General features: G+C 47.3%; 1 protein-coding gene across 2 annotated transcripts in view; it reads right to left on the bottom strand.

Moving 5' to 3' along the window:
• Window positions 1-27,024, bottom strand: part of ubxn11 (UBX domain protein 11) — a 70,911-nt gene extending 43,887 nt beyond the window's left edge. The window contains exons 1-7 of one of the 2 annotated variants that reach the window (XM_068006913.1): window positions 26,864-27,024; window positions 12,960-12,997; window positions 10,902-11,003; window positions 8,931-9,031; window positions 8,441-8,495; window positions 6,341-6,417; window positions 3,287-3,413 (exon numbers count right to left, since the gene is read on the bottom strand). In XM_068006913.1, coding sequence (XP_067863014.1) covers window positions 3,287-3,413; window positions 6,341-6,417; window positions 8,441-8,495; window positions 8,931-9,005 — 334 coding nt within the window. In that variant the 5' untranslated portion in view covers window positions 9,006-9,031; window positions 10,902-11,003; window positions 12,960-12,997; window positions 26,864-27,024. Of the gene's footprint in view, window positions 1-3,286; window positions 3,414-6,340; window positions 6,418-8,440; window positions 8,496-8,930; window positions 9,032-10,901; window positions 11,004-12,959; window positions 12,998-19,962; window positions 20,180-26,863 lie in introns of those variants that run through there. The other variant, XM_068006912.1, reaches the window with a different exon arrangement.
• Between the last annotated feature and the right edge of the window lie 65 nt (window positions 27,025-27,089).

Below are 27,089 nucleotides of genomic sequence, written 5' to 3'. Positions count from 1 at the left end.
TGAAGTAGTCGAATCCGAAACTAGGGTCCTGAATCTAAATAAAAGAAATTACGAAAGTATGAGGTGCATGTTGGCTATGATAGATTGGGAACTTTACTAAAAGGGATGACGGTGGATAGGCCATGGCTAATATTTAAAGAACATGTGCAGGAATTACAACAATTATTCATTCCTGTCTGGCGCAAAAATGAAACAGGAAAGGTGGCTCAACCGTGGCTTACAAAAGAAATTAGGGATAGTATTAGATCCAAAGAGGAGGCATATAAAATTGCCAGAAAAAGCGGCAAGCCTGAGGATTGGGAGCAGTTCAGAATTCAGCAAAGGAGGACAAAGAGATTGATTAAGAGGGGAAAAATAGAGTATGAGAGTAAACTAGCAGGGAACATAAAAACTGACTGTAAAAGCTTCTATGAATATGTCAAGAGAAAAAGATTAGTGAAGGCTAATGTAGGTCCCTTACATTCAGAAATGGGGGAAATTATAATGGGGAACAAATAAATGGCAGAACAATTAAACACATACTTTGGTTCTGTCTTCACAAAGGAGGACACAAATAACCTGCCAGAAATGTTAGGGAACCAAGGGTCTAGTGAGAGGGAGGAACTGAAGGAAACCAGTATTAGTAAAAAAAAAGTGCTGGGGAAATTAATGGGGCTAAAGGCTGACAAATCCCCAGGGCCTGATAATCGACATCCCAGAGGACGACAGGAAGTGGCCCTGGAAATAGTGGATGCATTGGTGATCATCTTCCAAAATTCTATAGACTCTGGAACAGTTCCTACAGATTGGAGGGTGGCAAATGTAACCCCACTATTTAAAAAAGGAGGGAGAGAAAAAACGGAATTACAGACCAGTTAGCCTAACATTAGTAGTGGGGAAAATGCTAGAGTCTATTCTAAAAGATGCGATAACAGAACACTTGGAGGGCATTAACGGGATTGGACAAAGTCAGCATGGGTTTATGAAAGGGAAATCATGCTTAACAAATCTACTGGAGTTTTTTGAGGATGTAACTAATAGAATAGATAGGGGAGAACCAGTGGATGTGGTGTATTTGGATTTTCAGAAGGCTTTTGATAAGGTCCCACACAAGAGGTTAGTGTGCAAAATTAAAGCACATGGGATTAGGGGGAATATACTGACATGGATTGAGAATTGGTTGACAGACAGGAAACAGAGAGTAGGAATAAACGGGTCTTTTTCGGGGTGGCAGGCAGTGATTAGTGGGGTACCGCAGGGATCAGTGCTTGGGCCCCAGCTAGTCACAATATATATCAATGATCTGGATGAGGGAACTAAATGTAACATTTCCAAGTTTACAGACGACACAAAGCTGGGGTGGAATGTGAGCTGTGAGGAGGATGCAAAGAGGCTCCAATGTGATTTAGACAAGTTGGGTGAGTGGGCAAGAACATGGCAGATGCAGTATAACGTGGATAAATGTGAGGTTATCCACTTTGGTTGTAAAAACAGAAAGGTAGATTATTATCTGAATGGTTATAGATTGGGAAAAGGGGAGGTGCAACGAGACCTGGGTGTCCTTGTACAGCAGTCGCTGAAAGCGAGCATTCAGGTGCAGCAAGCAGTTAGGAAGACAAATGGTATGTTGGCCTTCATTGCAAGACGATTTGAGTACAGGAGCAGCGATGTCTTACTGCAGTTATACAGGGCCTTGTTGAGACCACATCTGGAGTATTGTGTGCAGTTTCGATCTCCTTATCTGAGGAAGGATGTCCTTGCCATGGAAGGAGTGCAACAAACTGATTCCTGGGATGGCAGGACTGACGTATGAGGAGAGATTGGGTTGACTAGGCCTATATTCACTAATATTGAGAAGAATGAGAGGTGATCTCATCGAAACATATAAAATTCTAACAGGACTGGACAGGCTAGATGCAGGGAGGATGTTCCCGATGGCTGGGGAATCCAGAACCAGGGGTCACAGTCTCAGGATACGGGGTATGCCATTTAGAACTGAGATGGGGAGAAATTTCTTCACTCAGAGGGTGGTGAACCTGTGGAATTCTCTACCACAGAAGGCAGTGGAGGCCAAGACATTATATGTATTCAAGAAGGAGATAGATAGATTTCTTAATGCTAAAGGGATCAAGGGATATGGGGAAAAAGCGGGAACAGGGTACTGAGTTAGACGATCAGCCATGATCATTTTGAATGGCGGAGCAGGCCCGAAGGGCCGAATGGCCTACTCTTGCTCCAATTTTCTATGTTTCTATGTTCTCAGTTGTTTTTTTGAACCTATTTTTACTGTTTGATTCAATGTTCTTCCCTGGTAACTCAGTCCATAGGTCCACTTCCCTTTGAGTGAAATAATTCTGCCAGAATTACCTATTTGTCCAATGGGAACAGACCCTGTGTGTCCCAGAGCTGATCCATTAGAAATGACAAGGGAGGGTTGTGAGAACCGATCCAGAGTGACACAACCCTGGAAAGCTACACTACCGGCTGGGAACTTTGCATCAGCCTCGTCCAGCGATGCAGTTAACGGGGAGGGGAAGGATGGTGGGTAAGAAACATGACCTTTCCTGGCTAGAGACAGGGTAACACACAGAGAGCTGACTCTCCAGTCCGTGCTCCCTCCAAGCTGGGAGTGTGGGAACTTGGAATTTACACGAGAGAATTCTTAATATAAAATGGGGGAGTCCAAAATTAGGGGCCATAGATATAAGATAGTCACTATTAAATTCAGGAGAAACTTCTTTACCCAGAGAGTGGTGAGAATGTGGAACTCGCTACCACATGGAGTGGTTGTGGCGAATAACATAGATTCATTTAAGGGGAAGCTCGATAAACACATGAGGGAGAAAGGAATAGAAGGATATGCTGAGGGGGGGGGGTGTGAAGAGGGGGCGGAGGAGGCTTGTGTGAAGCATAAACACCGGCATAGACCAATTGGGCCGAATGGCCTGTAGACTCTATGTAATTCTATGTAAAATGGGGGTGTACTCTGAATAAATTTGCTCTCCCCAGACTTATTTTCTCTTTGAAAAATTAAACAGTTCCCTAAATTATGTTCCTAAATTTTTGAAATTCATCACCTGCATGAACAATTTACCTAGATCAATCCTCTTCAAAACTATTAGGTGCCTTGATATCTTCTCTTTTTTTAAACAAGAACAGGCCAACGTCTATATGTTAGAGACCTGGGGCCTGTGCTGCACCCTCTCCAGGGCCACAACTTCCTCCCTGTGGTTCCAGTGACCAGTACCTCACACCCTTCTCCAGAGGGAGTCCAATCAATGCCTCGTCCAGTAACAATACGACTTACCTGGGAACCAAACTGGCCCACTGGGAACCGGCAGCTCCCGAGGCTCCTCCTCTTCCTTTAGGTACACGTTGCTGCTCTCGTCCTTCTCAGCACCCACCCAGACCATGCCGTAATCGTTCAGGAACTTCTACAGAAAACAGCCACGTCAAACATGTCAGCACACTCTTCCATTATTGTTTTTGGTTGATTTTTAAAGGGGAGGTGAGTCTAGGAAGTAACTTTAATCAAAGCACTCTCCCATTTTATACTGAAAAGGCTATATAGGCAAAATCTTGTTTCAGGTTTTTAAAAAAAAATCAGTTTTCTGATTCCTGGCCATGCAAGGTTAAGTGTCGCTCCCCGCCAGGGAGCTCCCCTAGATCGATACACCTTACTCTACCCTCTTTCGGATCAGACGTCTGTCTGTTTAGATGGATGTAAAAAATCCTACAGCACTATTGGAGGAAGAGCAGGAAGTTCTCCCGGTGTCCTGGCCAACACTCGTCCCTCAACCAACACCAGCAAAAGCAGGTTAACTAGTGGTTCAAATAAAATTAAAATGGAAATCTGAAATTACAGAAAATGCTGTAAACACTTGGCACGTCAGACAGCTTCTGCAAAGAGAGGATCAATGCTTTAGCACAGTATCTGAAATGCCATAACCTATCTTTTCCCTTCAGAGGTTCTAGCTATACATGTCCACATTTTCTCTTTTTCTAACTGGTCGTTCATCTCATTGTTGTTTGTGGGATCTTGCTGTGCGCTAATTTGACTGCCAGGTTTTCCTACAAAAGCAACAGTGACTACTCTTTAAAAAAAAAAGTAATTAATTGTTTGTAAAGCACTTTGGTATGTCCTAAGGACATGAAAGGTGTGACACAAGTATGAGTTCTTTCTTTCCGGGGTCATGTAGCTAGAGGTCAGCCTTCGGCTAGTCTGAAGTTGCATCCCTCACAGTTTCCAGTGGAGACAGTCAGACCCATTGGGAATCTCCCCATAAATGGCATCATGAGAGCCCAGAAGAAAGACAGGCAGCTTAGAAAATTGTCAGTCATAAAAAATAAATCAAAAATAGCTTGTGTGTTAGTATTCTTTGATACACGTTTTCAATATTAAACAAGTTCCCAAAATAAGAACATAAGAATTAGGAGCAGGAGTCGGCCATAAGGCCCCTCGAGCCTGCTCCGCCATTCAATGAGACCATGGCTGATCTTTGACCTCAACTCCACTTTCCCGCCTGATCCCCATATCCCTTGATTCCCTTACAGTCAAAATAATCTATCAATCTCGTTCTTGAATAAACTCAACGACTGAGCATCCATAGCCCTCTGGGATAGAGAATTCCAAAGATTCACAACCCTCCGAGTGAAATAGTTGAAGGGAAAAGTGGAAACAAATTATCCAAAGCCCACAGAGGACAGGGAGAGATAGTCTGGGAGTATCGGAAAATGTGGAAAAGATACTGGCTACAAAAATGAGGAACATAGCAAAAGATGTGATCATTCACTCCCTTCACCACCGGCACACTGTGGCTGCAGTGTGTACCATCCACAGGATGCACTGCAGCAACTCGCCAAGGCTTCTTCGACAGCACCTCCCAAACCCGCGACCTCTACCACCTAGAAGGACAAGGGCAGCAGGCACATGGGAACAACACCACCTGCACGTTCCCCTCCAAGTCACACACCATCCCGACTTGGAAATATATCGGCCGTTCCTTCATCGTCGCTGGGTCAAAATCCTGGAACTCCCTTCCTAACAGCACTGTGGGAGAACCGTCACCACACGGACTGCAGCGGTTCAAGAAGGCGGCTCACCATCACCTTCTCAAGGGCAATTAGGATTGGGCAATAAACGCCGGCCTCGCCAGCGACGTCCACATCCCATGAACAAATAAAAAAAAATGAGACACACAATAATGATACATGCTTCCATATTCTAATAGTAAAGAAAAAGAAAGATTGTATTTATACAGGACCTTTCATAACCTCAGGACGTCCCAAAGCGCTTTACAGCCAATGAAATACTTTTGAAGTGTAGTCACTATTGAAATGTAGGAAACGAGGCAGCCAATTTGTGCACAGCAAGATCCCACAAACAGCAATGTGATAATGACCAGATAATCTGTTTTTTTAGTGAGGTTGGTTGAGGGATAAATATTGGCCCAGGACACCCAGGAAATCTCCCCTGCTCTTCTTCAAACAGTGCCATGGGATCTTTTTACATCCACCTGAGAGGGCATCTCATCTGAAAGAGGGCACCTCCAACAGTGCAGCACTCCCTCAGTACTGCACTGGGAGTGTCAGCTTAGATTTTGTGCTCAAGTCTCTGGAAGAGGTATCAGTAAGAGACTGATAAGGGAGGAAGGGAGAACTCTGAAGGATAAAAGTGGCAGAGTAACTGGAGGTGAAGGAAATGATCAGTTGGGAGGAACATGTGGACTTGTTAAGCAATTATTGTAGGATAAAGGATATCTTAGAAGATTTTGAAACCAGTGAGGAGGAAGAAGTGGCCTGAGTAATAATATACCATCTGACCCAAGGGCTTATGCCCTGGAATACTGAACAATACGAGGGAGAAAGTCTGTAGAGGACAGGCATCAGTAACGGATGATACGGGAGATGGGAAATCTGCACTGGGAAACTACAGAGCCATTAGCCTAACATTCTCATGTAAAATGATGGAAACCATTCCAAGCAGTGGCCTAGAGGAGCACCTGTTCAGATACAGTCAGCATGGACCGAGAGGGGAAGATCATTGAGGGTATCACAAATAAAGTAGATGACGGAACTTTCTATGATTTGGATTTTTAAAAAGCTTTTTACCAAGTTCCACATGAAAGGCTTCTAAATAAACACAATGCATGGGAATCTGGGATAAGAAATCAGACCAAAAAAAAAACAGAAACAGAGTACTAGTGAGAGATTGGGGGGAGAGGGGATTGAGTACAGTGCCCCAGGGGTCAGTGTTTGGAGTAAGGGAAGTGAGGGAGGTGAGAAGGTCATGGAAAAGAATGAGTTTGAGTGGGAGATGATGCGATGAGTCTCAATTTTGAGACTCAGGCTGATTTCTTACCTCCATTTCCCACACCTGATTCTGAAGCTGAAGGTATTTTTCCAGCTCCTGCTGCCTTTTGGGCTCACCAGCTGTTTCTGTTCAGAAAAAGGAAAGTAAAGAGAAACAAGGCTTAATATAAGAAGACAAATCTTCCAATCCCATTATTCCCATCTCCCAATCACATTACCCAATTCTGTCTTTAATGTCTGTCACAATTTGATGTCAATATAAAAATATAACATGGTCCAGGAACAATTATCCATTGCAGAGTTTGTTAACCCCTCCCTCCCTCCCTCCCTCCCCCCGCTCCCCCACCCTCATTCTTCAATATGTAGGCTCCTTCAGTCACGGCCTTGTATTAAACCATGTGGGCTTCTTTACATGAAAAATCAGAACCCAGGGTTGTAGAGAGTCACAGGCCCACTTTAACTCCACCACTAAGGACTAAATTGTGCCTGTGATGAGTCAAAGCCTCCTTACCCCATATACTGACCCTCCTCACGCATCACAGAGCAAGCTGTAGGTGTGACAGTCAGGCAGCTTAATAGTATTCAATCTGAAATTGGATTTCTAGCTTCACAGGTACATGGGGCTACTGGAATTACGATGGGAGAATCATCCTCCTGATGCCAGCTGTCGTCTCCTTCCTCCATCCACATAGGAGCAACAGCCTCCCGCATCAATGCTGCTCCCATCCCTCTATAGAAGTGTCCTGCAGGCAGGTGATTATGGAGTCTGAGGGAGACAAACTATTAACTACTGTTGATGGGAGTCCAGTCCACATACCCACCACTCTTTGGGGAAGAAATCTCTTGTAATCTCCTGTCCTTCTCAGTGTTTGTGCCCTCTCGTCCCCAGAGTTTAACCTATATTATATTTCATCTATATTACCTGTACCCTTCAGTATTTGAAAGACTCGGATCATGTACCCTTGGCATGCTTTTCTGCAATTAGAATGAGTTCAGTTCCATCACCCTGTCCCAATAACAGAACCATTCCCATCCCTCTTCTCTGAACCCTGTCTAATACATCAATGTCTTTTTGAAGAAAGGGTACTGAATATTGCACATGTGCCCTTACCAAACAGTTGGACAGAACAAATGTAACCTTTCTTTATGTACAAGTCAGTCAGATGTCCTTGAGCTGCCCTGAGTATTGGGTTCACCTTTGCTGATAACACTGACTGGATACTTCATCAGTGGGTGACAACCACCCAAATCCTCTGCCTGTCCCCCTTTTGTTGAAGATATAGAGCCATGGCGCACACATTGCATGCACCAATTACCATCCCCTTACATATTTTCCACCTTAAATTCCAACTGCAGTTCTTAGTCCATCTAATTAACTTTCTGAGATCTGCTTGAATGCTTCCAATCTTCCCTTCACTGGTCATAGAATCATAGAGCACAGGAGGAGGCCATTCAGCCCACCATGCCTGTGCCGGCTCTCTGAAAGAGCTACCAATTAGTCCCACTCCTCTGCTCTTTCCCACAGCCCTGCAAATTGTTCCTTGTTTAAGTATTTATCCAATTCCCTTTTGAAAGTTATTATTGAATCTGCTTCCACCGCCCTTTCAGGCAGCGCATTCCAGATCGTAACAACTCACTGCGTAAAAAAAAAATTCATCTCCCCCCTGGCTTTTTTGCCAATTATCTTAAATCTCTGACTTCTGGTTACCGACCCTCCTGCCAGTGGAAACAGTTTCTCCCGATCTACCCTATAAAAACCCCTCATAATTTTGAACACCTCTATTAAATCTCCCCTTAACCTACTTTGCTCTAAGGAGAAAAATCCCAGCTTCTCCAGTCTCCCCAGATAAACTGAATTCCCTCATCCCTGGCACCATTCTGGGAAATATCCTTTGCACCCTCTCAGGCCTTGACATCCTTCCTAAAGTGTGGTGCCCAGAATTGAACACAATACTCCAGCTGAGGCCTAAGCAGTGATTTATAAAGGTTTACCATCTAGTCATGAAGCCTGGTGTCATCAGCAAATTTGACAATACTGCAATAAGCACCCAAACAATTATAAATAAAATGCAGAGGTCTCTGCAGAACTTCACACCACACTGCATCTTTGTTACACAGCATCCATTCTCAGTCATGAAACGGACCGTACCTTTAGACAGTTGCAGCACACTGAGCTTTTCTTCCAATACAGCAATTTTCTGGTTCTGCAAAAAGAAAGAGAATATGATTGAACCTCTGTTGAAGAAAGTATTTCAGTGCTTTGCAGTGTTATAACAGGGCGGGCGGCGGGGGAGCTCCCTCGTGGCACTGGCTGGGGGAGCTCCCTCGTGGCACTGGCTGGGGGAGCTCCCTCGTGGCACTGGCTGGGGGAGCTCCCTCGTGGCACTGGCTGGGGGAGCTCCCTCGTGGCACTGGCTGGGGGAGCTCCCTCGTGGCACTGGCTGGGGGAGCTCCCTCGTGGCACTGGCTGGGGGAGCTCCCTCGTGGCACTGGCTGGGGGAGCTCCCTCGTGGCACTGGCTGGGGGAGCTCCCTCGTGGCACTGGCTGGGGGAGCTCCCTCGTGGCACTGGCTGGGGGAGCTCCCTCGTGGCACTGGCTGGGAAGCTCCCTCGTGGCACTGGCTGGGAAGCTCCCTCACCTTCCTGTTGATCTCCTGTGTCTGCCCTCGGACCCGCTGTTCCAACTCAGTCAGCCGCTTCACCATAGTGGACATGAGCTCAGTGTCACCGGGACTCGAGTCTAGAGACACACAAACACAATGTGAAAGAAACGGAAAACACCAAATACATTAAATCAACATTACCTCAACATCCAACACATAATAGAATGATAGGACCCAGCACAGAGGGTAGCCCCAGGCCGGAGCTCTCTACTTTAATCCTATTTCCCTGCTCATTCCCCATACTCTAATATTTTTCTTCTTCAAATGCTTGTTGAATTCCCTCCCAAACATTGCAACTGTCTCACCCCTTCAGTAGCCACTCGTGTTATTCTGCCAATCCTTTGCATGAAAGAAAATTCCTTCTGCCCATCTCCTTTTTGTTTCTAGTACTATCCTGATTACTTCTCTTTCTCGGAGCTCAGCACCATGTTCCACCCCTCTTGCCTCTCATTAGAATCCTCATGCTGTACTGCCCACCCCAAGTCCCACTCCCCGCGTTTCCCCACACGATGCCCTCTCTCTCTTCCTCGTTCAGCCTCTGCACTGAGCTACTCTTCATCTTCGGTGATTTTAATTTCCATTTCTGCTCGCTTTACTCTCTCAATTCACTGCCCTCCTATTCTCCTTAGACCTCTCCCTCCATACAAACTCTCCTACCAATATTCCCCAGGCCGTGGCCTTAACAACAGACGAGGTTTCCACTCTCGCTACATCGAAATAACCCTGATCAGAGTCACAAAGGGCATCCTCCTTGACTATGATCATGGTGCATTATCCCTCCTTGCCCTCTCTGCAGTCTTTGACGTGGTTGACCACACCATCCTCCTCCACTGCTTCTCCTGCAATGTGCACCTTGGTGGACTGCCCTCGCTTGTTCCAATCACCTATCTGATCGTAGAGGTAAGATTGGAACAGAGCCAGAGCACCTCCAGCAATGGCTTCTCCTCCTGTCCCTGCATTGTTACCTCTGGAGTCCCCCAAGGTTCTATCTTTGGCTCTCTCCTCTTGCTTATCTAAATGCTACCCTTTGGCAGCAACATCATCTGCAGGCATGGAGTCAGCTTCCACATGTACATTGCTGACGCCCAGTCTTATCTCTCTACCACCTCTCTCAACCCCTCCACTCTGCCTCAGACTACTTGTCAGACATCCAATTTGGATGATCTGCAATTTCCTCCAGCTAAACATTGGGAAGATCGAAGTAATCGTCTTCGGTCCCCGCCACAAGCTCTACCCTCGCCAATAACTCTGTTCCTCCTTCCCTGTCTCAGGCTGAATCAGACTGTTCGAATCCATGGCATCCTTTTCAACGATGAGCTGAGCTTCCGATATTTCCTTCACCACAAAGACCGCCTACTTCCACCTCTGTAACATCGTCCATCTCCAGCCCTGCCTCAGCCCATCTGCTGCTGAAAGCTTCATCCATGCCTTTGTCATCTCAAGACTATTGCAATGCTCTACTGGCCGGGCTCCCTTCCTTCACACTCCATAAACTTCAGCTCATCACAATCTTTGTTGCCCATATACTGCTGTAAGTCCCGCCCACTACTCACCCCTGACCTACAATGGCACCTGTTCCCCCAATGCCTCAAATTTAAAGTTCTTGTCCTAATGTTCAAATCACTCCATGATCTCGTGCCCCCCCCCCCCACCCAATCTCTGTAACCTCCTCCACCCCTACAACCCCACCCCACCATCACTGTCCCACCATTGGCGGCTGCACCTTCAGCCATCTAGACCCCACACTATGGAATTCCATCCCTGAACCCCTCGGTCTCTCCACACCCTTGACCGAGCTTATAGTTGCCCCTCCTAATATCGCCTGCTTTGGCTCAGCTTCCATTTTTTTTTAATTACACCTTTGTGAATCACATGTAGATCTACACCCTCAACATCAAGTTGTACCATTGCTCCTCAACGTTTCAGGGTCCTTATAACAAACTTTACCTTTTGCCTTTGACCTTAGTGACAAGGAGGAAGAAAAAGAAGCTGTGGTGCGAGGCCATGATGAAGGGGGCAGGATCTCACTCAGTAACGCAGCCTCATCCTCTGCAGCAAGAGACAAACGGTTTAAGGATGTTTGTTTTGGTGCATTATTGGTACTATTGAGTAAAGCTCCCTCTACACTGTCCCATCAAACACTCCCAGGGCAGGTACAGGGTTAGATACAGAGTAAAGCTCCCTCTACACTGTCCCATCAAACACTCCCAGGGCAGGTACAGCACGGGTTAGATACAGAGTAAAGCTCCCTCTACACTGTCCCATCAAACACTCCCAGGGCAGGTACAGCACGGGTTAGATACAGAGTAAAGCTCCCTCTACACTGTCCCATCAAACACTCCCAGGGCAGGTACAGCACGGGTTAGATACAGAGTAAAGCTCCCTCTACACTGTCCCATCAAACACTCCCAGGGCAGGTACAGCACGGGTTAGATACAGAGTAAAGCTCCCTCTACACTGTCCCATCAAACACTCCCAGGGCAGATACAGCATGGGTTAGATACAGAGTAAAGCTCCCTCTACACTGTCCCATCAAACACTCCCAGGGCAGGTACAGCACGGGTTAGATACAGAGTAAAGCTCCCTCTACACTGTCCCATCAAACACTCCCAGGGCAGGTACAGCACGGGTTAGATACAGAGTAAAGCTCCCTCTACACTGTCCCATCAAACACTCCCAGGGCAGATACAGCATGGGTTAGATACAGAGTAAAGCTCCCTCTACACTGTCCCATCAAACACTCCCAGGGCAGATACAGCATGGGTTAGATACAGAGTAAAGCTCCCTCTACACTGTCCTATCAAACACTCCCAGGGCAGGTACAGCACAGGTTAGATACAGAGTAAAGCTCCCTCTACACTGTCTCAACAACGTACCTTAACCCACACATCAGAGCCGCACTTCCCATTCCATTCCCTACACCAGCGAGGGCTGTCAGAGTGAGGTGGCCAATTTATTGTCAATTTGTGCTGACCTTGTTTCCTTCCTGTTAGGGTCGGCTTCATCCTTTCAGTGATGTGCATGGTGTTCATCAATACCAGACTGGGTGTGACTGGGTGTCTTAGGCCGCCAGCAAGGGAGGTAGAGACGGCCCCCCCATCACCGCAGGGACAGGCGATCGGCAGCCCATCCGAAAGTCAACAGCGCCCCTGGGGTCTGTACTCCTAGCTCCTCCCTGCGGGCCCCACAAAAATAATTCCAATCTGCCCTTGGCTGGGCCTCTTCGGCTCCATTGCCTGTGGGGGTGGGGGGTCGGGGTATGCATGGCACAGGATCCCACCAGTTCCCACCTAAAATGCCAATCAGGGTCCGGGGACTGCGGCTCGCACGTTAAAAGGGGCCGATGTCTGAGGGTTGCCAACTCTGATTGGATGTATTCCTGGAGGGTTCATCACATGATCTCCTGCTTCTTACTGCCCCGCCCCCACACTCTCCGGCCATTGGTCACCCGACATGTCCATCCTCATGGTGCCCCGCCCCCACACTCCCCCTATTAGTCACCTGACATGTCCATCCTCACAGTGCCCCTCCTTCCCGTGGCCAATTGGAGGGGGAATAGACTCTTCCCTACCTGAATGGATGATTCTTGACTGTCATTCCAACAGCCTTTCCACCCCCCCACCCCATGTCTGATTTTTTTAATAATAAACAAAAGTGTTAACAGAAGGAACGTCAGAGCCTAGCTCGATCCTGTCCTCACCTATATCCAGACGGGCACCTCTCAGTGGGGGTCACAATGGTGAGTAGGGGCAGGAGTCCTGGCTGACCATTACCTTGTTACTCCGGTGGTCAGCTGGCTCAGTGGAGATTGGGGAGGGGACACTGGAAGGGGGCAGTTACCCACAGGACCGTCGGACAGGCTCTGATGGGGAACGTCCTTACGGTGCAGAGTCACGGGCTGGACCTGGGACATGAGACTTTTCAATGGCTACTGCTGGTTACCACGGCAACAGAGTACATTGGGATCAGACTTTGAAAATGTCCCCGAACGCTGGCCTGCCTTACCTGTGTAACTGTCCTTTTCAAAGCACACTGCTCGCTTGCTGTAGGAAATACACCCAAAGAAAATAAAACAATAGCACATATTGTATTGAGACAGCAATGACGGCACAACAACAACAACAGCAGCAACAACTACATGCATTTATATAGCGCCTTTAATGTGGTAAAACCTCCCAGGGCAGTTCACAGGAGCGATTATCAGACAAAATTTGACACCAATCCACATAAGGAGATATTAGGACAGGTGACCAAAAGCTTGGTCAAAGAGGTAGGTTTTAAGGAGCATCTTAAAGGAGGAGAGAGAGGCAGAGAGGTTTAGGGAGGGAATTCCAGAGCTTAGGGCCCAGGCAGCTGAAGGCACGGCCACCAATGGTGGAACAATGAAATTCGGGGATGGGCAAGAGGCCAGAATTGGAGGAGCGCAGAGATCTCGGAGGTTTGTAGGGCTGGAGGAGGTTACAGAGATAGGGAGGGGTGAGGCCATGGAGGGATTTGAAAACAAGGATGAGAATTTTAAAATCGAGGCATTGCTGGACCGGGAGCCAATTATAGGTCAGCGAGCACAGGGGGTGATGTGTGAACGGTTGGTGAACAGTTAGGATACGGGCAGCAGAGTTTTGAATGAGCTCAAGTTTATGGAGGGTGGAAGATGGGAGGCCGGCCAGGAGAGCATTGGAATAGTCGAGTCTGGAGGTAACAAAGGCACGGATGAGGGTTTCAGCAGCAGATGAGCTGAGGCAGGGGCAGAGACGGGTGATGTTACGGAGGTGGAAGTAAATGCAAGGTCTTTCCTTTTTTCTCTATTCAGTGCTTTGAACAGAAAGAGGCAAAAAAAATTCTGAACAAAATAAAGAATAATTTCTACAATTACAATTGGTTTCGAGGTGTCAGTTGTGGCTCAGAGGGTAGCACTTGCACCTCTGAGTCAGAAGATTATGGGTTCAAGCCGCAATCCATAGCCTTGAGCACAAGATCTAGGCTGATCCTTCAGTGCAGTACTGAGGGAGTGCTGCACAGTCGGAGATGCTGTCTTTCAGATGTGACGTTAAACCGAGGCCCTGTCTGACTTCTCAGGTGCACGTAAAGATCCCACAGAACTATTTCAAACAAGATCAGGGGAGTTCTCCCCGGTGTCCTGGGCCAATATTTATCCTTCAACCAATATCACTAAAAAACAGGTCACTATCTTGTTGCTGTTTGTGGGATCTTGCTGTGCGCAAATTGTCTGCCACGTTTCCTACATTACAGCAGTGACTATACTTCAAAAAGATTTCATTAGCTGTAAAGCACTTTGGGGCATCCTGAGATCATGAAAGGAGTTATAAAAATGCAAGTTCTTACATTTTGTTCTTTTAGAGGACACCAGAAAGCACTAGAGTGAAGATTAAGTCATTTATGACTTTTTAGACCCATGGTTTAAACTACAGGCTTTTACCATAAAATCATCTCGAGTTCCAGCTCCTGACTACTACCCACTGACTGTCTGCAATGTGCCTGTTTGAGTGACATCAAGTCAGCTCAGCCGCGAGGCCCCCACAGTTGGATTGACACTCACTGTTCAGACTGTCCCTTGGGGGGTGACACAGCGGGCAGATGGAGCCTGTGCCACTCGTACCCCACCAAGAGCCTGGAGGGGGTAGGAGATTGGAGGGAGGCGGGGCAATTAATATACACTTGGGTCTCAAGGAAATGCAAACAATGTTAATTAAAGTTAAAAGTAGAGCTGAAAATATTGGTTCTAAACAATTGGAAAGTATTATTCTGTGGTGAAGACAATTGTGAAAAATGCTGTAGTGAAGGAATTCTGTTACTTTAAGCGAACTGGAACACCAGGATATTGAAACGCTGGGGGTACGGGGTGAAATGTGTCTTGGGCTGTAGAGCAAACTGGGCAATAGCAAATCAGCCGCCTGTCAGCGGGTGTAAAAGCGGCGGCTGATTCACCATTACCCGTTTTGCACGACAGCCCAAAGCAAATTGCTCCCCCCACCCCCCGGGGCTCTGTCACAATGTTAATTCTTATTTCATGCAGGTGATTAGGTTTATCAATATAATTTTTATATAAATACAAGATATATATATATATAGATAAATATAACAGAGTCACTAATAAATCCAATAAGAATTCAGGAGAAAAATCTTTACCCAGAGAGTGGTGAGAATGTGGAACTCACTCCCACAAGGAGTGGTTGAGGCGAATAACATAGATGCATTTAAGGGGAAGCTCGATAAACACATGAGGGAGAAAGGAATAGAAGGATATGTTTTATAGGGTGAGATGAAGTAAGGTGGGAGGAGGCTCGTGTGAAATATAAACACCGGCATAGACCTGATGGGCCGAATGGCCCATTTCTGTGCTGCACATTCAATGTAATTCTATGCAGAGGCTGCGGTGACTCCTCTATAGTCACTCTTGTCCCCTCGTCCACTAGTGGTGGGGAGAAAGCAGAAGAACAGAAAATATCTCGAAAATGAGGAAGTGTTAGCCTCGCTTAAATAGAAACATCACACGCAGTGTATACTTAGTCAAATTAAAAGTGTCAGCCTTGATCCAGTGGAGCATCCTTTGAATCAGAAGGTCATGGGTTTAAGCCTCCCTCCAAAGACTTGAGTCCATAATCTCAGCCGACACTCCCAATGCAGTACTGAGTGCTGCACTGTCGGAGGGTCAGTACCGAGGCAGCGCTGCGCTGTCGGAGGGTCAGTACCGAGGGAGTGCTGCGCTGTCGGAGGGTCAGTACCGAGGGAGTGCTGCGCTGTCGGAGGGGCGGTACTGAGGGAGTGCTGCGCTGTCGGAGGGGCGGTACTGAGGGAGCACTGCACTGTCGGAGGGGCAGTACTGAGGGAGTGCTGCGCTGTCGGAGGGGCAGTACTGAGGGAGCACTGCACTGTCGGAGGGGCAGTACTGAGGGAGCACTGCACTGTCGGAGGGGCAGTACTGAGGGAGCACTGCACTGTCGGAGGGGCAGTACTGAGGGAGCACTGCACTGTCGGAGGGGCAGTCTTTCTGATGAAACATTAGATCGAGGCCCCATCTGCTCTCTTGGGTGGATGTAAATGTACTATCGGAGGAAGAGCAGGGAAGTTCTTGCCCAATATTTGTCCCTCAACCAACATCACTAAAACAGATTATCCCGTTATTCATCTCACTGCTGTTTGTGGAACCATGCTGGCTTTCCTTACATTACAACAGTGACTACACTTCAATAGTAATTCATTGGCTGTGACGTGCTTTGGGATATCCTGAGGTTCTGATCAAGTAGATGGGGCCTCAGTTTAACATCTCCTCCGAAAGATGGCACCTCCAACAGTGCCAATCTAGGATTCACTCTGTGCTTCACATTTTGCCACCTGCTCACCCTCCTCTATTTTCCAACTAAATTTCCCTTTCATCAGGTTTCACCCACCGTAAACCTGAGATCATCCAAAACTTGCTGCCCGTATCCAACTCGCACCAAGTCCCGTTCACCCATCACTCCTGTGCTCGTTGACCTACATTGGCTCCCGGTCCGGCAATGCCTCGATTTTAAAATTCTCATCCTTGTTTTCAAATCCCTCCATGACCTCGGCCCTCCCTATCTCTGTAACCTCCTCCAGCCCTACAACCCTCCGAGATCTCTGCACTCCTCCAATTCTTGCCGCTTGCATATCTCCGATTTTCATCGCTCCACCATTGGCGGCTATGCCTTCAGCTGCCTGGGCCCGAAGCTCTGGAATTCCCTCCCTAAACCTCTCTGCCCCTCCGTCTCTCTCTCCTCCTTTAAGACGCTCCTTAAAACCTACCTCTTTGCCCAAGCTTTTGGTCACCTGTCCTATTAATCTCATTATGTGGCTCGGTGTCAAATTCTGTTTGATAATCGCTCCTGTGAAGCGCCTTGGGATGTTTTACTACATTATAGGTGCTGTATAAATGGGAGGAGTTGTTGGCAGTACCATGAAAGACGTTGTTTAGAACAGAGTGATCAGTTTTCTGAGGCGGGAGGGTGGTTTATTCCACTGTTACAATGTCAGGTTTTTTTTTATTCATGGTGTCACAGCCACAGGAAACCATTCCTTTTCTGTGTGGAGAGGGGCCAATGGTCATCAACATGGACCCCACCCGTAGTGAGGGCGGGCAGCCCCGGCTGGGAAGTGATTGTCAAATGGGTCTCACCATTCGAGATGTGTGTGGACTTGGAATTGTTAAAATTCAGAAGCTTCCAGGAAGGCAAGAGATGAAGACAAACTCCCCTCTGCTCGAGAAAGTGGGCATGTGCAATGGACTGCCGGAAAATACAGTCGATTCAGGTTCAAATAAGACCTTCGAAAGGAACTGGACTGCTATTGTTGAGAAGGGGATAGAGGATTCGAGAGAGATTCTCAACACTGCTTGATTCTTTCTTCCAGGGGAGGTAGGGGGAAGGAAATGAGTGTTTGTTAAAGTAGGGAATCAACAGGTGGGGTGTGGGGAATAGAATAACTAGACATGGACTCTGGATAGAATTGGCTTGATGGGCAAAATGGCCTTTTCTCACCCTGGATTTTCTGATCACTTTATGTTACACACGAAGATAATCCAAAATTAAAAGTTGCAGTGATTCCAGAAGCACCGTCCCATATTGTCGAATGCTCTCAGCGACCTTCCCATCCACGTGGGATGCTCCAAAGATCAGGTGTGGTCAGCAATGTTCAGGAGATGCTGGGAAACTGTCAGACAACCAAGTCGAAGCAGAGCTGACAATTCCCACCTGCACTGTTTGAGGATCACATTCCTGGGACATAAACCCTTGCATTCGGTTGGGATCTTGCCATTTTGTGAAATGATAATACATGTATTTCTCCAGGCTTCCTGGAAGAAATCCATGACCAATACAGTGTCATAGTTTCATAGTAGGTACAGCACAGGAGGAGGCCATTCGGCCCATCGTGCCTGTGGCGGCTCTTTGAAAGAGCTATCCAATTCGTCCCACTCCCCTACTCTTTCCCCAAAGCCCAGTAAATTTTTTCCCTTCAAGTATTTATCCAATTTCCTTTTGAAAGTTACTATTGAATCTGCTTCCACCGCCCTTTCAGGCAGTGAATTCCAGATTATCATAACTCGCTGTGTAAAAATGTGTTTCCTCATCTCGCTTCTGGCTCTTTTGCCGATCACCTTAAATCTGTGTCCTCTGGTTACCGACCCTTTTGCCATTGGAAACAGTTTCTCCTTATTTACTCTGTCAAAACCGTTCATGATTTTGAACACCTCTATCAAATCTCCCCTTAACCTTCTCTGCTCTAAGGAGAACAACCCCAGCTTCTCCAGTCTCTCCACATAACTGAAGTCCCTCATCCCTGGCACCATTCTAGTAAATCTCTTCTAAGGCCTTGACATCCTTCCTAAAGTGTGGGGCCCAGAATTGAACACAATTCTCCAGCTGAAGCCTAACCCGTGTTTTATAAAGGTTTAGCATAACTTCCTTGCTTTTGTACTATATGCTCTATTTATAAAGCCCAGGATCCCATATGCTTTTTTTTTTAAAACAGCCTTCTCAATTTGTCCTGCCACCTTCAAAGATTTGTGTATGTGCACCCTCAGGTCTCTCTGTTCCTGGATTATTGTCTCTAAAAGTTTCCCCGCCACCAACTGACTGGCCTGTAATTGCCGGGTTTATCACTCTCCCCTTTTTTGAACAGGGGTGTAAAATTTGCAATCCTCCAGTCCTCCGGCACCATCCCCATATCTAAGGAGGATTGGAAGATTGTGGCCAGCGCCTCCGCAATTTCCAGCCTTACTTCCCTCAGTAACCTAGGATGCATTCCCACCCGGACTGCCTTTGACAGTGTGCCAGGGCTCCTGGAGGTACAAGCCAAGTTCTGGCGTGAATATTTTTAGTAAGAACCTAAAGGCTACGCAGTCATTTTCTGCATGTTATGATGTCCACTGAGGAAGCTGGAACCTATGGTGATACTAACTTCCTATGTGATAATGATCATGGAATACAATACAATCATACAGCACAGAAGGAGGCCATTCGTCCCATCATACCTGTGCTGGCTCTTTGAAAGAGCTGTCCAATTTAGTCCCACACCCCAGCTTTTTCCCCATAATCCCGCAAATTATTCCTCTTCAAGCACATATCAGATCAGATAATCTGTTTTAGTGATGTTGGTTGAGGGATAAATATTTGCCCAGAACACCGGGGAGAACTTCCCTACTGTTCTTTGAATAGTGCCATGGGATCTTTTATATCCACCTGAGAGAGAAGACGGGGCCTCGCTTTAAACACTGTACTTCTGACAGTGCAGCACTAAAGTGTCATACAGTGAGTTAGTTCCTTATCCACATGATTCTGTTCTGATGAGGCCTTGGTTCAACTTCAACAAGCAGAAAGGTTGGGCGGAATTGGAATAAATTTCCCTCACCAACTGGAATCTCTCCCCCCTCCTTTATTTTTTGGTTGGGGGGGGTTGTGAAGGAGCTGGGGGGGGGGTTGTGAAGGAGCTGGGGGGGGGGGGGGGTTGTGAACGAGCTGGGGGGGGGGGGGGGGGTTGTGAACGAGCTGGGGGGGGGGGGGGTTGTGAACGAGCTGGGGGGGGGGGGGGGTTGTGAACGAGCTGGGGGGGGGGGTTGTGAACGAGCTGGGGGGGGGGGGGGTTGTGAACGAGCTGGGGGGGGGGGGGGTTGTGAACGAGCTGGGGGGGGGGGGGGTTGTGAACGAGCTGGGGGGGGGTTGTGAACGAGCTGGGGGGGGGGTTGTGAAGGAGCTGGGGGGGGGGGGTTGTGAAGGAGCTGGGGGGGGGGGTTGTGAAGGAGCTGGGGGGGGGGGGTGGGGTGCAGGTAGTCCAGGATGTGCAGCATAAATTCCTGCTTTGAATGGAAATGGGAAGCGGACACTGTGGGTCTGTGCCAGGTTTGGTCAGTTTGGTGAAGTCAGGCACTGTCACCCTGGCGCTGACCAGGATCCCCAGAGATTAAATTCAGGGTCAACATTTATCCGCTTATTTGCAGCAAAAGGTATTGTCTGGAGGGAGAGGCGCCACTTACCCGCCTTCCTGCAGCTCGGGCAGGGGGAGCGAGACTTTCCTCAACCGGCCCAGGGATGCGAGTGCGGAGCTCATTGTGTCCACAGCACCCGCCGCTCAGGCCGCTCACCCACACTCGCACTGACCGCACTGACCAGTCCCCGGACCCCGGACCCGCACTGACCAGGCCCCGGACCCCGGACCCGCACTGACCAGTCCCCGGACCCGCACTGACCAGTCCCCCGGACCCGCACTGACCAGTCCCCCGGACCCCGGACCCGCACTGACCAGGCCCCGGACCCCGGACCCGCACTGACCAGTCCCCGGACCCGCACTGACCAGTCCCCGGACCCGCACTGACCAGTCCCCCGGACCCGCACTGACCAGTCCCCCGGACCCCAGCCCCTTCTCCAGCTCTGCCTCCCCGGTGCTCCAGCCCCAGGCGGGCTGCTCTGTCCGAGTGTCCGGAGTGTCCGATCCCGCCGCTCCGGCCCCAGCAAACGCATTGTTTACCGCGTTGCTAGGAAATGCAGTCAGCGAGCAGCTGATTGGCTGCGTGGAAACCAAACCAGGAGGTAAAATATAAACCGATTGGCTAAATCATGGTCCGGACCTATCCACCCAATCACAGACCAGGCATCTCCACCCAATCACAGACCAGGCATCTCTACCCAATCACAGACCAGGCATCTCCACCCAATCGCAGACCAGGCATCTCTACCCAATCACAGACCAGGCATCTCCACCCAATCACAGACCAGGCATCTCCACCCAATCACAGACCAGGCATCTCCACCCAATCACAGACCAGGCATCTCCACCCAATCACAGACCAGGCATCTCCACCCAATCGCAGACCAGGCATCTCCACCCAATCACAGACCAGACATCGCCACCCAATCACAGACTAGGCATCTCCACCCAATCACAGACCAGGCATCTCCACCCAATCACAGACCAGGCATCTCTACCCAATCACAGACCAGATATCGCCACCCAATCACAGACTAGGCATCTCCACCCAATCGCAGACCAGGCATCTCTACCCAATCGCAGACCAGGCATCTCCACCCAATCACAGACCAGGCATCTCCACCCAATCGCAGACCAGGCATCGCCACCCAATCACAGACCAGGCATCTCTACCCAATCACAGACTAGGCATCTCCACCCAATCACACACCAGGTATCTCCACCCAATCACAGATTGGCTCCACTTGCTCTCTTCACTAACCAGTCCCCTATACTCACCTAGAAAATGTAAATCTACTCATTAATAAAGTGGAAATCTTTACCTGGTCCTACAGTCGACATCTTCACTGATTAATAAACATGGCAAGTTTACCAATTAAGATGGTAGAAACATAGGAACAGGAGGAGGCCATTCAGCCCCTCGAGCCTGTTCCGCCATTCAATGAGATCATTGCTGACCTGTGACCTAGAATCATAGAAAGGTTACAGCACGGAAGGAGGCCATTTGGCCCATCGAGTCCACACCGGCTCTATTCAAGAACAATCCAGCTAGTCCCACTCCCCCGCCCTATCCCCGTAGCCTTTTAAATTTATTCCTTTGAAGTACTTATCCAATTCCCTTTTGAAGGCCATCATTGAATCTGCCTCCACCACCCCCTCGGGCAGTGCATTCCAGATCCTAACCACTCGCTGTGTAAAAAAGTTTTTCCTCATGTCACCTTTGGTTCTTTTGCCAATCACCTTAAATCTGTGTCCTCTGGTTTTTGACCCTTCTGCCAATGGGAACAGTTTCTCTCTATCTACTCTGTCTAGACCCTTCATGATTTTGAATACCTCTATCAAATCTCCTCGCAACCTTCTCTGTTCCAAGGAGAACAACCCCAGCTTCTCCAGTCTATCCACGTAACTGAAGTCCCTCATCCCTGGAATCATTCTAGTAAATCTCTTCTGCACCCTCTCTAACGCCTTCACATCCTTCCTAAAGTGCGGTGCCCAGAACTGGACACAATACTCCAGCTGTGGCCGAACCAGTGTTTTATCATGATTTCCTTGCTTTTGTATTCCATGCCTCTATTTATAAAGCCCAGGATCCTGTATGCTTTTTTAACCACTTTCTCAAACTGACCTGCCACCTTCAATGATTTGTGTACATAAAGTCCCAGATCTCTCTGTTCCTGACCCCTTTTAGAATTGTGCCCTCTAGTTTATATTGCGTCTCCTCATTCTTCCTACCGAAATGTATCACTTCGCAATTTTCTGCGTTAAATTTCATCTGCCTCGTGTCCGCCCATTCCACCAGCCTGTCTATGTCCTCTTGAAGTCTATCACTATCCTCCTCACTGTTTACTACACTTCCAAATTTTGTGTCATCTTCAAATTTGGAAATTGTGCCCTGTACATCCAAGTCCAAGTCATTAATATATATCAAGAAAAGCAGTGGTCCTAGTACTGAACCCTGGGGGACACCACTGTATACCTCCCTCCAGTCCGAAAAACAACCGTTCACCACTACTCTCTGTTTCCTGTTACTTAGCCAATTCTGTATCCATGCTGCTACTGCCCCTTTTATTCCATTGGCTTCAATCTTGATGATAAGCCTATTATGCGGCACTTTATCAAACGCCTTTTGAAAGTCCCTATACACCACATCAAATGCATTGCCCTCATCTACCCTCTCTGTTACCTCATCAAAAAACTCTATCACGTTGGTTAAACATGATTTGCCTTTAACAAATCCGTGCTGGCTTTCCCTAATCAATCCACACTTGTCCAAGTGACTGTTAATTCTGTCCCGGATTATCGTTTCTAAAAGTTTCCCCACCATCGAGGTTAAACTGACTGGTCTGTAGTTGCTGGGTTTATCCTTACACCCTTTTTTGAACCATGGTGTAACATTTGCAATTCTCCAGTTCTCTGGCACCACCCCTGTATCTAAGGATGTTTGGAAGATTATGGTCAATACCTCTGCAATTTGTACCCTTACTTCCCTCAGCAACTTAGGATGCATCCCATCCGGACCGGGCGACTTATCTACTTTAAGTACAATTAACCTTTCTAGTACCTCTTCTTTATCAATTTTTAGCCCATCCAGTATCTCACTTACATCTTCCTTTACTGAGACTCTGGCAGCATCTTCTTCCTTGGTAAAGACAGATGCAAGGTACTCATTTAGTACCTCAGCCATGCCCTCTGCCTCTATGAGTAGATCTCCTTTTTGGTCCCTAATTGACCCTACCCCTCCTCTTACTACCTGTTTACTGTTTACATGCCTGTAGAAGACTTTTGGATTCTCTTTTATGTTAGCCACCAGTCTATTCTCATGTTCTCTCTTTGCCCCTCTTATTTCCTTTTTCACTTCCCCTCTGAACTTTCTATATTCAGCCTGGTTCTCACTTGTGTTATCAACCTGACATCTGTTATACATCCTTTTTTTCTGCTTCATCTTAGTCACTATCTCTTTTGTCATCCAGGGAGCTCTGGCTTTAGTTGCCCTACCTTTCTCCCTTGTGGGAATTTACCTAGACTGTACCTGAACCATCTCCTCCTTAAAGGCTGCCCACTGTTCAATTACAGTTTTGTCTGCCAATCTGATTCCAATTTACCCGGGCCAGATCTGTACTCATCCCACTGAAACTGGCCCTCCTCCAATTGAGTATTTTTGCTTTAGAGTGGTCCATGTCCTTTTCCATAGCTATTCTAAACCTTATGATACTATGATCGCTGCTCCCTAAATGTTTCCCCACTGACACTTGCTCCACTTGGCCCACCTCATTCCCCAGAACCAGATCTAGCAATGCCTTCTTCCTTAGGCTGGAGACGTACTGGTCAAGAAAGTTCTCCTGAACACACTTCAAAAATTCCTTCCCCTCTTTGCCCCTTATATTATTATTGTTATCCCAGTCTATATTAGGATAGTTGAAGTCCCCCATTATCACTACTCTGTAGCTTTTGCACCTCTCTGTAATTCCCCTGCAAATTTGCTCCTCTATATCTGTCCCACTAGTTGGCGGCCTATAGAATACACCCAGTAGTGTAATGGCACCTCTTTTGTTTCTTAACTCTAACCAAATAGATTCTGTCCTTGACCCCTCCAGGGCATCCTCTCTCTCCAGCACTGCAATATTCTCCCTAATCAACTTAACTCCATCCACCCATCTTGGCTCCATTTTTTCGAAAACTAGCAGAAGCAAACAGAATGATTATTATTGGCCAATGAGATTGCGAGAAAGCAATACAAACATTTGGATTTACATGTGGCTCAAAAAGAGATGAGGAGCAGTTTTTTGTAAATATATATGGAGACAGGACATTTTTTTTTATTCGTTCATGGGATGTGGGCGTCGCTGGCGAGGCCGGCATTTATTGGCCATCCCTAATTGCCCTTGAGAAGGTGGTGGTGAGCCGCCTTCTTGAACCGCTGCAGTCCGTGTGGTGAAGGTTCTCCCACAGTGCTGTTAGGAAGGGAGTTCCAGGATTTTGACCCAGCGATGATGAAGGAACGGTGATATATTTCCAAGTTGGGATGGTGTGAGACTTGAAGCTCCTTGCAGCCTAAAGTGATGGAATAGGCCTGGAAGCACAAAGCTTCCGAGGGAGCATTTGGAAACAAAGACTCCAGCAGATTTTCAGCCATTTTGAAAATGTTGTTTCACATGAAAGGTCTTTAATATACGCAGTAAGTGGAGCCTCTAAGGGATGAGCTGGAGCCAAATGTACAGTACTAACAAAATAGAAAACAGGAAGATCACATTTATGGCGGCATAGTGGCTGTCTCTCAATCTGTGCCAACAACCAGTTCCCTCAATAACACTGAATGAAACACTCACAGACTATGTGTTGTGGAACGTCACAGGGCATGCATGGTGGAATGTTTATGCGATGAGGGACCCGATTATAGAATGAAACATGCTGCCAGGATCAGGGGTAAGTGGGTGATTGCTTGGTCGAGTATTTTTCTGCTTGCCATGCTGGGTGACTATGTGAGTGAAAGCAATTATTTTGGTTCTTTCTGTAGATGGGTGTCTGTCAACATGGAGGCCAGCAAGCACGATTGAGAAGCTCCAAACTGAGAAACACCAAAAATATTAAAGTCCAACAAGGGAGTGTCATCCCAAAATTACTTTATAGACATAAATATACTTCTCAGTCCAATACTAACACAAATGTTGACAGTCCGTTTGCCTCTTAATTCCTTTCACACTGCCCACTTTTGCATCTAATTTGCTCTTCTATGTCTGTTAGAAGGACAATAGACCTAACAAGGCCACCCCTTTATGTCTGATCTCAAGCCCACCTAGTCGTCCCTCTTACCATGTTCCTCAATCATTTCTCTCCTTGGAAACACATGCACTTGCTGTTTCAAGAAAGTTCACGATTCATTTATTTGAACTTTGCTCTCGAACACTTTTAGAATTTTTCCAACAATAAGAACCAGAGGAAATCTTTGTGAGCACATGGCTGCCACAGAGACCACAGCAAATTTTCCATATACACACCTTTAACATTTGCCGTGGTTTTCAGTCCATGGTAACACATACTGCTGGAAAGACAATGATCAGCAAGATGCAAACTTTCCATTTGATCTGTTTCCACATTGGTTGTACAATGAAGAATTTCCCTGCATCTATTTGTATATCTATTTATCTATGTACATAATACATGTCACACTTGGGTGTTACACTCTGCATGCAAATTTTGTGTCAGACTCAAAAAATAGAAAGCCAATCATTACCTCATCACCACCTCTCTTGACCCCTCCGCTACCTCTGATATGTCACACTGCTTGTCCAACACCCAGTCCTGGATGAGCCAAAATTTCCTCCATTGAAACATTGGGAAGATCGAACCACTGTCTTTGGTCCCCAACACAAACTCCATTCCCTAGTCCCCAACTCCATCCCTGTCCCCGGCCACTGTCTGAGGCTGAACCAGACTGTTCACAACCTTGGCTTCCTATTTGACCCTGAGATGAGCTTCTGACCCCATATCCATTCCATCGCCAAGACCGCCTACCTCCACCTCTGTAACATCGCCCGTCTCCGCCCCTGCCTCAGCTCATCTGCTGCTGAAACCCTCATCAATGCTTTTAGTGATTTGTGTACATGGACACAATTCCCGTTGCCCTACCACAGATCCTAATCCCTCACCATTAAGAAAATATTCAGATCCAAAGTGGATGACCCACACTTCCCAACTCCAGCTGCCACAGTTTGGGCTGTTCCAATGTAAAATTTACAATCTGCATGAAATTAACTTTTTTCAAGTCATCAGATGATATTGATTTGATTTCAAAGCAGAGAGTGGACAGGAGAAATGATTGTCCAGTTTTTAGTCAGATCTTTGCAGTGTTTAGACAGGACTCGTAATGAACAGAGTAACTTGAACCATGAGACAGACAACAGTCAACTTGATGAAAGGAAGGAAACTTTTCTTTTTTTAAAGCAAGAATCTCTCAGTTACAGAATAGGCAACTTAATCCCATTCCCCATTTGAAAATCTCCCTCCCCCACCTGATCTTGGCTCCAGACTGGACTATTCCAATGCTCTCCTGGCCGACCTCCATCTTCCACCCTCCATAAACTTCAGCTCATCCAAAACTCTGCTGCCCGTATCCTAACTCGCACCAAGTCCCGTTCACCCATCACCCCCTGTGCTCGCTGACCTACATTGGCTCCCGGTCCGGGAACATGCAATTTTAAAATTCTCATCCTCGTATTCAAATCCCTCCATAGCCTCACTCCTCCCCATCTCTGTAACCTCCTCCAGCCCTACAACCCTCTGAGATCTCTGCGCTCCTCCAATTCAGACCCTTTGTGCATCCCCACTCCTTTCCTCCCACCATTGGCAGCCCTGCCTTCAGCCACCTACACCTCAAGCTCTGGAATTCCCTCCCTAAACCTCTCAGTCTCTCGACCTCTCTCTCCCCCTTTAAGGCGCTCCTTAAAACCTACCTGTCTGACCAAGCTTTTGGTCACCTGTCCTAATGTCTTCTTCTTTGACTCGAAGTCAATTCTTGTGTGATTATGTTCCTGTGAAGGGCCGTGGGCCGTTTTTTCTATATATACAAGTTGTTATTTGGCAGCCTCCTGATTGAGGAGCGATATAGCGGGAGACCCATTAGGACATTAAAATAAATATCCTCTTTCATCCACTTTTGCTTAACCCAGTCAAATCCAT

Source organism: Heptranchias perlo, chromosome 26 (assembly GCF_035084215.1).
Source record: "Heptranchias perlo isolate sHepPer1 chromosome 26, sHepPer1.hap1, whole genome shotgun sequence".
NCBI lineage: Eukaryota > Metazoa > Chordata > Chondrichthyes > Hexanchiformes > Hexanchidae > Heptranchias > Heptranchias perlo.
This window is presented reverse-complemented; position numbering and strand designations above follow the sequence as displayed.